The sequence below is a fragment of the Glycine soja genome, chromosome 10, assembly GCF_004193775.1.
Source record: "Glycine soja cultivar W05 chromosome 10, ASM419377v2, whole genome shotgun sequence".
Lineage (NCBI taxonomy): Eukaryota > Viridiplantae > Streptophyta > Magnoliopsida > Fabales > Fabaceae > Glycine > Glycine soja.
The window spans coordinates 2,567,467-2,583,404 of NC_041011.1; the positions used below are offsets into that span (position 1 = coordinate 2,567,467).

Here is a 15,938-nt window from a genome sequence, read left to right on the forward strand (position 1 = left end):
CAGTTTTTCGTAAAGAAAAAAATGGAAATCTGTTAAATCAGGTAAAACATAAAAAGAACCTGTAGTTCAATTTGTATTGGCCTGAATTTTTAAGATTGAAGTGTAATTTTCCCTCCCTCATTATGCTTACATGGGATATTGGCAGTGACCACACTGAATAGAGAATCAGGCTGGGAGGTGGTGGTTATTCTAACTTGTTATAGAGAAATAATAGTTTATTTTCTTTTAAAAGAATAAAAATAAGTGGTTGTTTTTATAAACATAAAAAAAAAAACATGATCGGTAAATATATATTCATTTGAGAAATTGCTAAAATAAAAAATGATTTTTATTTAAATTTTTCAATCATTTTATTTATCTTTTAAATTTAAATAAATAATAATAATTAATCTTCCTCTCCTTTCCATTCAAACAAGTGCATATATATGCATTATAGGTATCCCATTCCGAATATAATTTGCTTGTAATTCAAATGGCCACAAACTTAATAGGAAGAACAAGCGAGTTATAATATACGAAGTGATAAATTAAATTAAAGACTAGAATTACAAAAAAGTGTATCAACGTTTATCCTAAACCGACCATCAACCACTTCATTCAAGTTAAGGTGGAGTACGGAGTACTTTGTTTGCTAGTTGAAGGAGAGTTAATCTATCTCTAATCTGTATCAAAAGCCATAATGTAATGATGAAGCACGCCAAAATCTCGCTTAATAATCAACTCATCCTCTGGAGAGGTCCAGATCAAGTTGCTTGAACTCAACATGCATGTGATAGATCATAGATGTATGATTATCACTTCGACTTATAATCGCTAGTTTTTTTTTTTCAGATTTGAAGTTCCCTTTGAAGCTCCATCAAACCGCATGCATATAACGACTTCAAAATTTGGAAATTAACGTGGCAAAAATGTATTAGTGTGAAAAATCAATACGCGTGGTGTGGCACAATGAGTTTAGATCAACAATGCGAAAGTTTAATTTTTGGCTCTTCACTTTGTGAGCATGAAACGCGTATATTATGAAACGAATCCATAAATTTCCCTTTTCTGTGACGGTAATTGTTAGTACCCTTGTTTCCCCAAGAAACAATTGAATCTTGGATTCGTAGTTGAAATTTGGTGTTCCGACTATCACATAATTTTAGGCGTGTGCGCATCTCCCCTTTAGAGATCTATTTGAGGGGCAGGTGAAAACCTGTGATGGAAAAATATCTAAACATGAAGCAAAATTACCGCTTTGTTATTAATGACTTGAGGAACTATTTGCATTATTGTGAAGTATATTTCCTCTTTTGTAACTTGAAAAATTGAGTCACAAAGATTGTTAAGCAAGTAATCAACTTTCAGGTGTTCGGTTGTTAACCTGCGTATAACTATCCATCCAGATAATGTCCCCCTTGTCAAAGTCTTGGCGAAAGCGGTAATCCAAGTGTGATTTTATTGATCCTGCCCAAACACAACTATCAAGATCACTGATGACCTAATAAGTGTGGACACTTACACGAGACACAAACATCCAACAAAATTTGAAGTGTCTCGTTAGAATTTGAAATGATAAGTTATGTTATGCCGTATTGTCCATTAAGCGTCAGACATGAACATGAAACATGATTCCTCTTATCAGGTGTTCATGCTTCATAGCTGATGACCAATGTGTTTATCGGACAAGGTAGACCAACAAACGAGGCATTTCATTTTATGGTAAGATAGCTAACTAAAAATTAACGCAAAGAAACTAATATATGGTTGGTACTTGCTACATGTATTTTTCTAGATAAAATTAGTAGCAAAATTCAAACATAATAACCTGAGTTCCATAAACATCAACGTGAAGAAACCTCTTTATTATCAGATTCAGAAATGTTGAAGAATAAAATAATGAAAAATGCTAGTTCAGCACATTAATGTTGCAGAAGAAACATACTTTATGTACCAAGGGTCAGCTTGTCAGAGTATGTGGAAAATGAAAATGAGGGGTTAAATAATGTATTTGAACACAGTCCAGATAAATTATCATTTCCATATATGCTGTTTTTTTTACCTATTTAAACAAGCAGACTCTTAAGTAACATTAGTCATACCCAGAAAAAGAAATAAACATCAACATCATAATAAAGAGAATATATATTGAATGATACAATGTGATGCAATGATGTATACCAACACATAAAAGCAACAATAATATTGCTAGTATAACCAGGCCAAGGGTAATGCAAAGAGGAGAAAAGGTAATTAACTAACCTTTACACTGAAAAGAACACTGCCATCTGAAACCTGTTCACCCACCGCAAGTTGAAGCCCATGCACATAGCCAGAGGAAGGTGCCTTTACAACATGCTAGAAAAAGTACAGAACGTTGTTGGTTATAACTTGCTGAATAGATAAAGAAAGAAGATAAAGAGAGGCGTTTCCAACATTCACAGAGCAACTGTACACACCTCCATCTTCATTGCTTCTAATACTAACACAGGTTGTCCTTCCTCCACTCTTGTCTTGTTCTCCACTAGAACCTTAACTACCAAGCCTGCCATGGGTGCTACAACTGTCCCTTGAGGATTGGCTGATGTTTCAACTTTGGGTTTATGTTGGGATTCTTCATCCTCAGACAGCTCCAGGCCTAGTTTCTCTCTGAAATAATGATGACAGGACCCTTGCCAAATATGAATATGCCTTATTTGATCCTGAATTCCAAGAAAAACCATATTTGCCTTATAAGCTTAAGAAATTTATTTAACAATCAAGATGGATACAGCAGAAAAATGTTTTTATCAAATCAATCCACATAAACTCCAAAATCATCTATGCAGAGGAAAGCACTTACCTTTGAGTAAACAGCTACATTAACATCATTGATTACACCACCAGCTTCAACTCTAAAATAGTTATCTTTTACATATATTGCTTTCACTTCTAAAACAGGAGATCCATTTTCTCCTGTCTGAAAGATATAATATCATCTTAAGTTAACTTTTTGGAGAATTTGTGGCATAATTGAACCGGGAAAAAATTACTTTCATTTGGTACCTCAATTAGGTATCTCCCATCAGGCTGATAAGTGATGGTAAGCTTCATGATCTTTGAGCTACCGCTACCATATTCATTATCCCACTCAAGTTCCATTCTACGCTTAGCTTGATAATGGACTCTGAATGGTGGAGAAGAATACCATATAGGGAGCAAGCTGCTGCCCCCTGAACATACATATGTAAATACCAAGGAAAATTACAAAAACAACTCAGCATTACACAACAATAATGGGACCAATTACCAGGGGGATTTCTAGCCAACATGAAATGCTCTTTCTCAATGAGGCATGCGGCCACAAGGGATGCATTAAGTCCAGCAGCTTCATATGCTTCTTTCACAGACACTGAATTGTTAGCATCAACAAAGAGGTCTTCTTTGTAGTTATCAATAAAATGAGTCTCCACATTGCCATTTGCAAATGCCCTGTGATTAGCAAGCTTTTGAAGAAAGTGGACATTGGTTGGTAGACCTGCAACCTGTGGAAGAAGATATTAGCAATTTAAACATGGAGCAAGATTTCAAAAAGACAGAATACAGCTAGAGAAAGAAAAAATAATTAAAATCACTTGAATCTCTATTGTATATGAGAAGGGGCATGAAAAGGCCACCATTGGCCCCAAAGGTTACAAATACAGGATCTAACAAAGGGTAAGTAATATAACATCTCAACACAGAAAAAGGCGATTTACTGCAAACCCTCAACCACAATCATGATAGCTTCATAGTTCACTATAGCACAGGCAATACAAAAATTTAAGTATACCTGAAACTTTGATAAACTATCCTTCAGTTTGACCAAGGCAGCAGCACGATTTTCTCCCCACACCACAAGCTTAGCAATCATAGGATCATAGTGCATGCTAACTGTGTCTCCTTCTTTAACTCCAGTCTCCACCCGAACTGCCAAAATAGCAAATTTTCAGCATAAAAAGAAAGATCCACAAATCTATATTGAAGTTTCGTAGTTATTCCAACCAAAGTGGGGAAAATTCAGATTCATCATTAATAAATTAGTAGGCTAATTTTGCATATCTGACCTGCAGATGAGATTGGAACATGATAATGGTGTAGAACTCCAGTTGCAGGAAGAAACCCTTTTTGAACATTTTCAGCATAGATTCGAGCTTCAAAAGCATGACCTGCCATCACAAAAAGAGTTATAATATACTGAATCTTTAAGGCCTCTACATAATAGATGGATGGAACTTTACACATGATAGTAAAATTTTCTATGTGCTCTTTATTTTCAGAAATAACAGTTCAGTTTGCCTCATTATGGGGTATACTTTTGAGAATGTCATTAAGATGACTTCCACCAATTAGTCATAAATATTGGTAGGAGTTTTTTTCCTCCTTGCAGAGTATATAACAGAATTTAGGCCTATGTACTTATACATGACTTCCAATCACCCTAGTTTACAAAAAAAATAATTATATCTTAAACCTATTGGTACCAGTTATACAGATTACTTTACTCTTTAAGTGATGTTTTCTGTTTTTTGGCTCAGGAGCTTTAGTCAACCACACACTGACCCAACTGTCAACTTCAATTCATAAAAAAATCATTAAGTTTAATATGGAACTAAGCAGAGAAAACCCCAAACTCACCCTCACCCACACACACAATAAATGAAAAATTAAGGGGTAGGAAGAAACTAAAGATAGGAAAAGCAGCATCACCTGATAAGGGTACTTGTGATTGACTCAATGGAAGAGCTTCTCCATTGGCAACAAGGATTTGCCATTCAACAAGATCCTGACCAACAATCATTTCTGTGACAGGATGCTCAACCTGTATTAACATTCCCACATGTTATACTTTTGTAAGCCTTGATTTTAGGAAAAAGTGACTGAGTGACAGTAAAAACTAATACAAGCACCTGAAGACGTGTATTCATCTCCATGAAGAAAAATTCATCAGAGACTGTATCAACTATAAACTCCACAGTCCCAGCATTGTAATAATTAACTGCCTTCAGCCATCAGAAAGAAATATGAATCAGTGGATGATATCAAATGGAAAAGAAAAATATATCAATGAACTTCTAAATCAATCTGATCTTGAACACAAGGTATCTAAAGGCTTTTATACTCAGAAGAAATCAATGAATCATTGATTTCAGATCCTTCAAATAGAAAGTACAGTTTAGCATTTTGAAATAGAAGGACCTTACCTTTGCCGCAGAAACAGCGGCTTGACCCAAGTGTGCACGAAAGTTGGCAGAAATGTTTGGCTGCAAATTTACAAGTTCTTAACTCCATCAATTTTTTTTAAAAGATAAATTACTTAATATTAAAGACATGATGATGGAAGCCATACAGCTGGAGCTTCTTCAATTATTTTTTGGTGTCTTCTCTGCACACTGCAATCTCGCTCATACAAATGCAGAACATTCCCATGCTTATCCCCAAATATCTACAATGATAAACAGAAAAGAATTTATAATAAACTCCAATCCATGAGACATGACAGTTTTTTATTGATGTCCGTTATTTTCATTCCATTGTTCCAGTAAAATTCTTAAACAAGTAAACAAATAATCCCTGGGCTAAAGATTAGCATAAATACCTGGACTTCTATGTGTCTTGGCCGTGTAATATACTTCTCCAACAATATCGTGTTGACACTAAAAGAAGCAGCTGCTTCCCGTTGTGCTGCTAAGAACGATTCAACAAACTCATCTGGAGCGTGTACAATCCTCATTCCCTGCAATATTCACATAGTCCAAATTTCAACATAATAAAACTGTAAGCTCAGAGCAACAAATATTCTCAGAATAATCCCTCTATCATCTATTTTCATCTCAAAAGAAATCCAGAACTCTCTAAATTTTCAGCTCTCAAACTTGCAGAAACAAACCTAAAAGAGTAGCCACGCATTATGATAACAATCCACCTTACGTTATCACATACCAAAGAAAAGGAGATGCCCGAGGTCAACACACAATATCAGAATCACAGAACCAATTTAGCAATTTAAGACCATCACAACAAATTTGAGACGAGAACCACAAAGAATGGCAAAAAACCTCCGTTGTTTGGACTAAATTCTCTAGGCAACAACACATTTCACTGTCCTACTAATAATCATCCAGCTCAGAGAGTACTTCTGTAATTGACTAGAAAATGAAGAAAAGTAGCACTAGCACACCCATGCAGCTGCGTTAAGGAACAGGAAACGGAATAACTTGTAAACATGAAGATTGGAAGCACCTTTCCACCGCCACCATGAGTTGGCTTAATCAGGACTGGATATCCAATCCTATCAGCTTCCAACTTCATTTTTTCAATATCTTGATCATCTCCATGATATCCAGGCACAAGAGGCACACCTGCAGCTCCCATTATTCTCTTGGATGCACTGCCACAATCCATACCAAAAAAAAAGATTGATAATCTAAAGACGCATTCATAACACATTCATAATGAATTATGAAACTTAACAGTACGATACCTCTTGTCACCCATATCTCGAATAGCAGACGCAGGAGGCCCTATAAACGTGAGACCACTGTCCTCACAAAGCTTGGCGAAGTCAGCACTCTCCGACAAGAATCCATATCCAGGGTGAATAGCCTAATAACGCAAACGACACGTGTCAACATTCGATTAGGTCAATTAATTAAAGAAAGACGAAAGACAAAAAATGAAAAGCAGAGGGAGAGGGAGTGAAGTGAAGAAGAGTTGACCTGCGCGCCGGAGCGAATGGCGGCGTCGACGATGGAGGCTCCGTTCAAGTAACTGAGCCGCGCCGGTGGCGGTCCGATTCGGATGGCCTTGTCGGCGGACGCAACGTGGAGCGAGTCCTTGTCGGCGTCGCTGTAAACGGCGACGGTTTGAATGCCGAGCCTCCGCGCGGTCCTCGTGATCCTGCAAGCGATTTCGCCGCGGTTGGCTACTAGAATCTTCTCGATGCGGTGTCTGTTGCTGCTCTTCCCCTCAGAGAAGGCTCGTGCACGCACGTGCGAGTGGGAGAGCGTGGTTCTGCGGAGCAACGCCAGAGAAGCCATGGAGGTTGGTGCGAAATGGAAAGGAGGAAGGATTGAGAAATAATATGAATGCGTGCCATGATCGGACACTGATACTCATAGGGGTAGTTTTGTCCAATCCACAAGTGCTGTGCTGTAATGGAGTGGGATATGGATGAATGAAACTTTGGCCAGCTTAGTAAGCTCACATTCAACAGCTTCATCTTTTTGCTATTTATATTTTTAAAAAGGCTAAACACCTGTTTTACTTCCTCAACGTCACAAATTTATTCTTTTTAAAAAATACAAAATTCAAATTTAGTATACGTAAATGTTTAAGAATAAATTTCACTAATATTTTTTTTAGGATTAATTTAATATTAAATCATAAATTTTATGAATTAATTTGTCATTACATTATTGATTAAATTAATTTATCATAATTTTTACAAATTTAAAAATTAACTTTGAATTTGTTATCTTCATAGACTATTTCATCATTATCTTCCATTTCCAAAAATAAAATTAGTATTTATCCTTTAAAAAATGTCAAAAGCCTACTATCTATGTCATGATAAAAAAAACTTAAATACATTTTTTTATTCCTGTAATTTATTGTTTTTTTATTTTCATCCTTTTCAATTTTATTTTTTTCGTTTTAATTATCATAAAATATGTTTGTTTTATTTTTTATTCTTAAAATATTTTAGATAGCATTTTTTTCATTGATCAAAACACTCTTTTACTATAAAAACATTATTTAAAACATAAAACAAATACATTTTTCAAGAATTAAAATGAAAAAAAAAACTTTTAAACTATAAGGAAAAAAATGTATTTAACTCTAAAAAAAACCTACTATGTTATGTAGTTATCTACTAAGGGCAATTGTATAAATCTCACCAAAAAAATCTACTAAGGGCCATTTGATATGAGCAGGAGACTATTGGGCTTTATTTTCGTGGTTAATAATCTTATGGCCCAAATGAGTTATTTATTGTCACGCTCGAAATGGCTATAGTAAGGCAAGCCTTGCTCTTGATCATATGAACATGCACTTGATATTTGATTGAAAATTATTGATTTTGTTGGAAAACATAAAATCCAGTGATGGTTTTTACATTTCAAGAATTAGTCTCAATCACTTTTGGCTGTAAGAATATCTTATTTCCAGGAAAAAAAAAATTACTATTGGATGGTAAATTTAAATGTATATTTAATTTGTACATTTAACTATACGCTTGATCAAATAATTTCATAAGTTTAAATACTAAGATTTTTTAAATAAAAGTAACGACCATTCGTATTTGTTTAAGGAAAAACTCAATCTCTATAGACCTATGCAATGATTTTTTTTTTAAAAGAGAGACCTATACGATGATAAACTCCTGCAAGGGTACAACAGGATTCATTTGACTTGAAAAATGATGTGTGAAAGTCAAGAAGTTGTCTATCTATAACATTAGAGTACATTTTTTAGACTCTGTATATAAAAGAAATAATAAAGTGAGACAAAAATAATTATATGTATACAGGGAACGTTTCAAATAAAAACATATCTTATATTTAGCCCTTAGAACAAAGTTAAAAACGATTGATGGCTAAGATTATAATTAAATTTTAATAAGTCAAGCGTCTGATTTTCCAATTATATTCTCCATCGCTTTTGGGTATTCTCCTTTTACACAATATTAAATATATTTAGATAAAATAATATTGAAATAACTGAGTGTGGTTAAGAAAAACAAGTTTATTAAGAGTATGATTTTTGGGTGGCCACTGCAAACACAACAGAAAAGCAAAGATTGAGATTCTTTGGGCTACCTCTATTTGCAAATGTAAAAGGTTGCGCAAACACCCACTAAGGCTTACTAGCTAGTAAATCCCTTCCCGTTTATGTGTATAAGATTACCTAAATGCAGTTAAGTGAATTATGTGGGTTTTTTTTTTTATCACATGGAGATTTTTTTCAAAATTATTAAATGGGTTTACTTTTACGACTTCTGTGTAGAAGTCATAAAAATTTATGACTTTTGTTTACTCTCAATTATTTTTATGATTTATCCCTAAATGAAAATTATTCTTAAATAAGAATTAATTCAAAAATACACCCATTTGTTAATTTAAAGAAAGATTTACCCTCAAATGATAAAAAAGCCAAATTATGTGAATATACCTCCATATTTTTTAGAGGCTTGAGAAAACATGATCATACGAAATCCAAAGTTTAAATGTCTGTGCATACACCTGAAACCAACGGCTTCACCAAAGCAATGGTTTTAATATATAAGACGAGAGATTAGAAGTTCGTATACTACGCATCTCATTAAGAATCGTAAAAGGCAGGTTTGGATTCTCTCCATTTATTTTACTATTAAACTTTTGAGAAAATAAATGTTACTATCCATAAAGTGTGCATCATTGTCATTTGACTTATTTTTCCAAAAGCTTCTAAAAATTTAAAAAATAGAGGAAAAAGGAAATGAAGAGGATCTATTTCCGTAAAAGCCGATAATTAAAACAATGCACAAATTGAAACAAATGACCAATATTCTTATTCTTCTACACCGATTTTACAAAGATATTAGAATCATCTTCTTTCATTGAGCATAATATCCATAAAAAAAGAATCATTAGGCTGAATTGCTTCATTGGTTTCATTCTGTGGCCATCCTATTGGTACAATTCAAGAGAAACAAGACAATTTTATTTTTTACTTTTATTTTCAATACTTTACTAAATTTCTTCATTTTTCAACTTATTTAATATTATACTACTTATTTTAATTATTACAATATTTATATGGTTTATTTTTAATTTTCAACAAAAAAATTTATCTTTATATAAAATAATGAAATTTCAAAATGAAGTAAAAAAACCTAAATGATAATAATCTAAATTATATTTTTATCTACAAAATAAAAGAAAACTATACGAAAGAGAGAAATGTTAATATCCACCCTAGTTGAAGTGCATTAGTAAGGATGACAAAATAGGACAGGATGGAGATCATGGTCCACCAAACCGTCATGGCTCGTCTCGCCTAACCTGGTGAGCCAGAGGCTAGGTGGGGAGGGTTAGTCTGCCAACCCATAATACTAATTGTTTTTATATAAATAATAATTATATTGATATATGAGATTACTAAAAAAAAGGTAGGAAAGATCTTTTAGTTAGTTTATGTTTAATTACTTTATATTATTTAAGATTTTAAGACTAGTTTTAGAGTTTATGACTTTTTGTTGTGATTTAGCTACTTCGTAAACTTATCATTATTAGTTATTATTGAAGACTATTAGTATTTTGTGTGTTTTAAATATTTGTGTGATTTAAGATTTTAAGACTAATTTGATATTTTGAATATTTTACATTGTCAATTATTTTTTAAGAGTTTTTATTTTTTTTAAAGGATGGACTAAGTTGCTAGCCTACCCACAGCCTGTCCAACCCATCAAGTTTGAACTGGCTAGTGGCCGACTAAGCCAAAATGGGCCGGCCTAAGCCATTTTATCATCCTTATGTATTAGCATTCAACATCAAAAAAATTTGGACTATAAAACTATTGATTGTTTTGTTTTTCAAAATTTAATTCAAGAATATTATCATTTAATTTTAAAAAATAAAAATAGATTTTATTTATCTCTCAATTCCTTTCACCATTCCCACTTTTATATATATATTATTTTTAAGTTACAATATAATGATATCCTTAAATTAAATTTTAAAAAACAAAAGATTCAATATTTTTTTGTATAATTTTTTTTATATTAAATGCTAATGCACACTAACTGACATTAGCATTCCCCTCTACAACAACATATAAACTTATGTCATTTTATAAATTGAGTTCACAATTATTTTATTCAATATTTATAATTCAATTGGGTAATAATTCTAAAAATTAGTTTTCAACTTTCTTCTAATTAACTTATTAGCTCTCTTTATCAAATAAGGTACAAATAATGATAATAAAAAAGTAGCAATCACTTCATGTTAATTTAAGGATAAAAGGATGGAGGAAGGAGTGAGGGACCAAGAAGAGCAACCCTTCTATTTTAAAAGGGACTCATATATATATATATATATATATATATATATATATATATATTTCCAATTTTAGAGGAAAGAAGGGAAAATGTTTTATATAGTAAAAATATTATTCTATTCTTATTTTTTTTATTAATTTTTAACTCTATTTGCTTTCATATGCATTCTTCTTTCTTATCAAATATTTTACATGATTATATATTTTACTTTGTAATCTCTCTTTCTTTCCTTTTAAGTTATTTCTTAACCAAACATATCTTAGAATTATCCTTCATTTATTTAATTATTTGTTGCAAACATCTCAACTTAAGAAAATTTAATTAATGCAATGGATAATCGTCAATAACTCAAACCGTGACTACTTTATACACGGTATATACCAAAAAAGAAAGAAAATTCCCTAAAAATCCAACATGTGAAACGGGAGCTGCTGCAGGAAGAAGAAGAAACCACTATGTTGATGAGGCTGAGAGAGTATTTGAATTTTGAAGGCACCCACTTTGCATATGATCATGCTTTAACCAAACGACATGATACAATCACAGGATTTGATGATTAGCTTTCGGCTTTGGTATATACCTTGGATGTTGACGATGGGGTCATTCCCATATTGACACACACACTGTGCAATGCTCTGGCATGACTTTGCCACTTGCACCGTCCATTCCATCCCTAATAATAGCAATTAGTAAATCTCGCTATCCTATTTTATATGTTTATCATCTTCCTAAGACTATAAGCACTACACTATGCTAGGACCCAGAGATAAACCAAAGTCCAAATATTTTAACATATGTTACATCATCATTCATCAAACAGCACTATCCATTTCGCTAAACGTTGATCAACATCGCCAAATTTAGTTTCGTTTTGATAGATTTCATAAATTTTAATAAGTTTTTTAATCAATAATTGTACCGCCCGTTCAGGTAGGCTAATGAAGTATAACGTCGTCCAGGCTTATGGGTTGTGGACCAGCTGATCAAGTGAGCCGATCGAGTATAATTTGTAACCACACCTATTAGGTTTAACACTTGAGGAATTGTCAATCGTTTGACCAAATAGGTCAATTAAGTATTAATAGGTTAATTCGATAGACTATTGAATGATAAATTGATACATAAACATTGTAATTTAATGTAAATTGATCCTAAAAATATAATTTATTGTTAAATTGATCAATGAATAATAAAATTTAGGTTAAATTATAATTTTGGTTTCTTAATTTTTAAAATTCATGATTTTGGTCTCCTGAATTTTAATTGTAACATCTGGTTTTTCTAGTTTTATAAATTGACGATTTTAACATCTTGATATAGATATTTTTATATTAGGAAAGTTTTTTATTTTTTCTAGCTGCGGGTCTGTCCCGTTTATTATTGTATCATTTTGGTTTAATATAATTTATATTTTTCTCAAATATATGCAATATTAGAACTAAATAGTAGATACCCATATTCTACAATTAAATAATGAATGATAAATACATAGTAAGGCATGATGCATTATTACCAATCTCAATCACAATTCACAATCTTAATAATTTCACTAATAGAGTAAAATAATACACTTTGAATTCATTAATATGCAATGACGTCCCTGGGCTTTTTAAGTTTTATATCTCTTCAAGTTTTTCATCTCTTGAACTATGAGCCCAATCTCACAATGAATTACATGAAGAAAGTATATTTAAATAATTTCATATCGATGCTATTAATTTATCTCACTCTATTAAGTTACCACACTCACAAACATATATATGGGACATATATGAATATTATTTTTTTTCATAAGAACAAGAAAAGTAAACATAAACCATACAATCATAGATAAGTAACCAATATTAATCAATTTGTTATTACTTAAAAAAATTGTGACATTTTAAAAAATTCACATAATGTTTACTATTTTATATTTGCAATGATTGATGTTTTAAATTATTTATATAATAAAAATTATTTATCATTAATAATTTAAAAATGAAAAGGAAGTGTCATGACAAATAGGACCATAGAAAATCTCTATCCACTCCTCAATAAGTGAACACAAGTTTGTCTTTTACCCTCACCAGGTGATACAATAGAAGCTAATTAAAAAGAGTAGAGGAAGGTCATACAATATTTCTTTAGCTCACGCTCTGAATAGAATTAGAGAAAAAAAAAATTAAAGGTAGAAGGTCTAAAAGATTTTATACGATCATATAATTATAATTTATTATATATAATAAATTTTTATAATAATTATTTTAAAAATCATATTAACAATAAATTATAATTAAATAAGGATTTTATATCGTGCATCACCGTCAATTTCTGGAATTACTATTAATATGTAAAAAGATGTGAAGTGTCTGGTGTCTGTGTGTCTTCACTAATTTGGCCACGAAAACAACGGGACGTACTTCAATCTTAAACGGAATTTTGTTTGGGCGGTGACGAGGGTTTGTTGAATGACGCACCAAGATAGATTAGTCATTACATTGCACCAAGTCACTACGACACCGTGTCACATCATCCCCACATCACTTTTGTCCAATCCTCTACCACTACCGTATTCAATTCCAGGCCATGAACAACTGTCACTGTTTTTCTTCACATCTGATTTTTAATTAGTATACTCTATATACCCTATTAGTATTTTATATACTAATGTATATTTTATTGTACTTCACATTATATATCGCATCACATGCTAACTGGAATTACATGGATACTTTTGTTTAGGCTAAAATGGATTTTTTCTCTCTATTTCTCAAACTTGGTTTTTTCCCCTCGTAATCTCAAATTCATCAATCCAATCTTTATACTAATCCAGATATGTGAATTTAATCCTTATGTATTGACAGTTCAGGGATTAAACAGAGATTACATTCGTTTGTTTTTAAAAATATAAGAATCAAAATCACTGATTTAACATTGCAAGAATTTAAATTAAATTTGATTGAAAGTACATATACAAAACATATTTAAGTCCTTTTGTTTAATATGCATGTATCTAATTTCATAGTAGTAATTTGGTTAAGAGTTCACTTTAATCATATTTCTATTATTTTAATTCGACAAATTTTTATATTTGACTGCCGATCAAGTAGAACTCATTCTACTCCCATAATTCAATAAAGAAGAAAAACTTATCTTTATTGAGATAAAATATATTGTCTTGTGAAAAGTCTCAAGGATTCTCATTCCTTCTTTCTTATGGTTTTAGCAATTCTCCAAATACCTTTGATGAATTTCCTTTTATAGCTTTCAGTTGACCCATGATAATTACCAATTCCACTTACATTTTCATCTCACCATTTAGCAATTATTCATGGATAATTAGGATTAGGATTTAGGAATGTGTTCCCTTGTTTATACTTAGTTTCACATTAATTTTATTATGTTTGGCTTTAGGAAATTAGAAGAGAAAAGAGCTAATTTTGGTAAAGAGTAAGAAAGGAATTTTCCATCTCACATTAGGCATAGAAGACTCCACTGGAATGTCATGGATAAAAAACAATTTCTGCAATAGTGAAAACAATCATATTCTAGGCTAGAAAACTTCTTTTCAAAGTATATAACACATTTATATTCTTAAAATTTGAATTAAAGACTTCTAATTAAACTAAAACAATCTCACACCAGTTAATTCATACATGCACTTGATATTACACACATTAACATCTAATCCTAAAATCATGTATTATTATAAAATAATTAATATAAAAAATCTAACTATCGTATTCAAAATCATGTACTATAACTCAATAGAAAAATGTTCTTATAAGTTATAAGGATATTTTTATGATATAGCCTGAAATTAAGTTTTTTCTCTAAACAATTTTAAGGATAAAAGCTCAAATCTGAAGAAGACAACCATTAAAGGAAATAATTAGTAGGCATAATCTAAAAAAACAGTTGTATGGAAACAATACCTCATAAAAGTAGCCCAATGAAGACAAAATAAAAACTTACCTAATACGTTGAGAACATTAATTTAAATAATATTAATCAAACGTCCAAACTGGAGTCATTAATATGCAAAGAAACGCCTCCTAACCACTCACTCAATTCATTCATCGATTTGAAAATTCAAATTAAAATATGCATTTAATTTTCATTAAACCTTTAACTTTTAACAATTAATATAACTATAAAAATATTCATGTATTACTCTAATATTTTTAAATTTCAGTAAAATATAAAAATAAAAGTATTTTAAAACATGACAAATATTGTCATTACTTAAGGATAGTGATAAAATTATGTATTCTAAGAAAGAATAATGTAAAGTATAAGGTAATATATTTATTGTTAATAATAAGATTTTTTTTACCAAGATAATAAGAATTATATTTTAGTAAATAAAAAATAAATTATTTAAATTAAGATATATATTTCTATATTTATTAATTTGATATGGTGTATTAAATTTTAAAATTTAAGTCAACCTAATTTAAATAATACTTTCTAAAAATATAAAATATTTCATATATGAAATGTGAAATGTTATATAATTTACTATATAAACTTTAGATCTTAATTAAAATATAGTTTTTTTATATTATCATCTGAACAATAATTACTGTAAAAAATCATATTTAAAATAATTTTTAGTTAATTAATGGTATAATATTTTATATTAGCAGTATATTAAAATTAAATTTAACAGTATAATTTTAAAAATTTCTGAAAACGAATATTTAAAAGATTTAATTGGATGTGTCAAAAAAATAATATTTAATTAGAATACATTAAAAATATAGTAACTTTCTTATCTTATCATCTTATTATCTTCTTATAGATTGCTATGTAAATCAAATTATTGTTTTTTTTTTTAAATTATAGTAATTATTTACAAAATATATATTTAAAATATCTTTGTAATTAATTAATACTTTTTCGGTTAAAACTA

At 30.8% G+C, this 15,938-nt stretch overlaps 1 protein-coding gene across 1 annotated transcript; it reads right to left on the minus strand.

The window, feature by feature from the left end:
* Nucleotides 1–1,213: 1,213 nt before the first annotated feature.
* LOC114372150 (methylcrotonoyl-CoA carboxylase subunit alpha, mitochondrial-like) lies at nt 1,214–7,189 on the minus strand. The gene is made up of 16 exons (XM_028329576.1): nt 6,717–7,189; nt 6,482–6,603; nt 6,241–6,388; nt 5,597–5,734; nt 5,348–5,443; nt 5,202–5,261; nt 4,908–5,000; nt 4,708–4,819; nt 4,065–4,166; nt 3,791–3,927; nt 3,269–3,503; nt 3,025–3,191; nt 2,822–2,938; nt 2,439–2,681; nt 2,242–2,337; nt 1,214–1,446 (listed from the first exon to the last, which is right to left on the minus strand). Exons 1-16 carry the CDS (start codon nt 7,035–7,037, stop codon nt 1,438–1,440), a joined length of 2,196 nt encoding a protein of 731 aa, XP_028185377.1. The 5' UTR covers nt 7,038–7,189; the 3' UTR covers nt 1,214–1,437.
* Nucleotides 7,190–15,938: the final 8,749 nt, after the last annotated feature.

Excerpts from the sequence above, each read along its gene's own strand:
- LOC114372150 (XM_028329576.1), bottom strand. The coding sequence starts at position 7,037 with ATGGCTTCTCTGGCGTTGCTCCGCAGAACCACGCTCTCCCACTCGCAC. Across the intron at positions 5,444-5,596 it reads CAAGACACATAGAAGTCCAG|ATATTTGGGGATAAGCATGG; the intron begins GTATTTATGCTA and ends TTATCATTGTAG. Across the intron at positions 5,001-5,201 it reads CCGCTGTTTCTGCGGCAAAG|GCAGTTAATTATTACAATGC; the intron begins GTAAGGTCCTTC and ends TGATGGCTGAAG.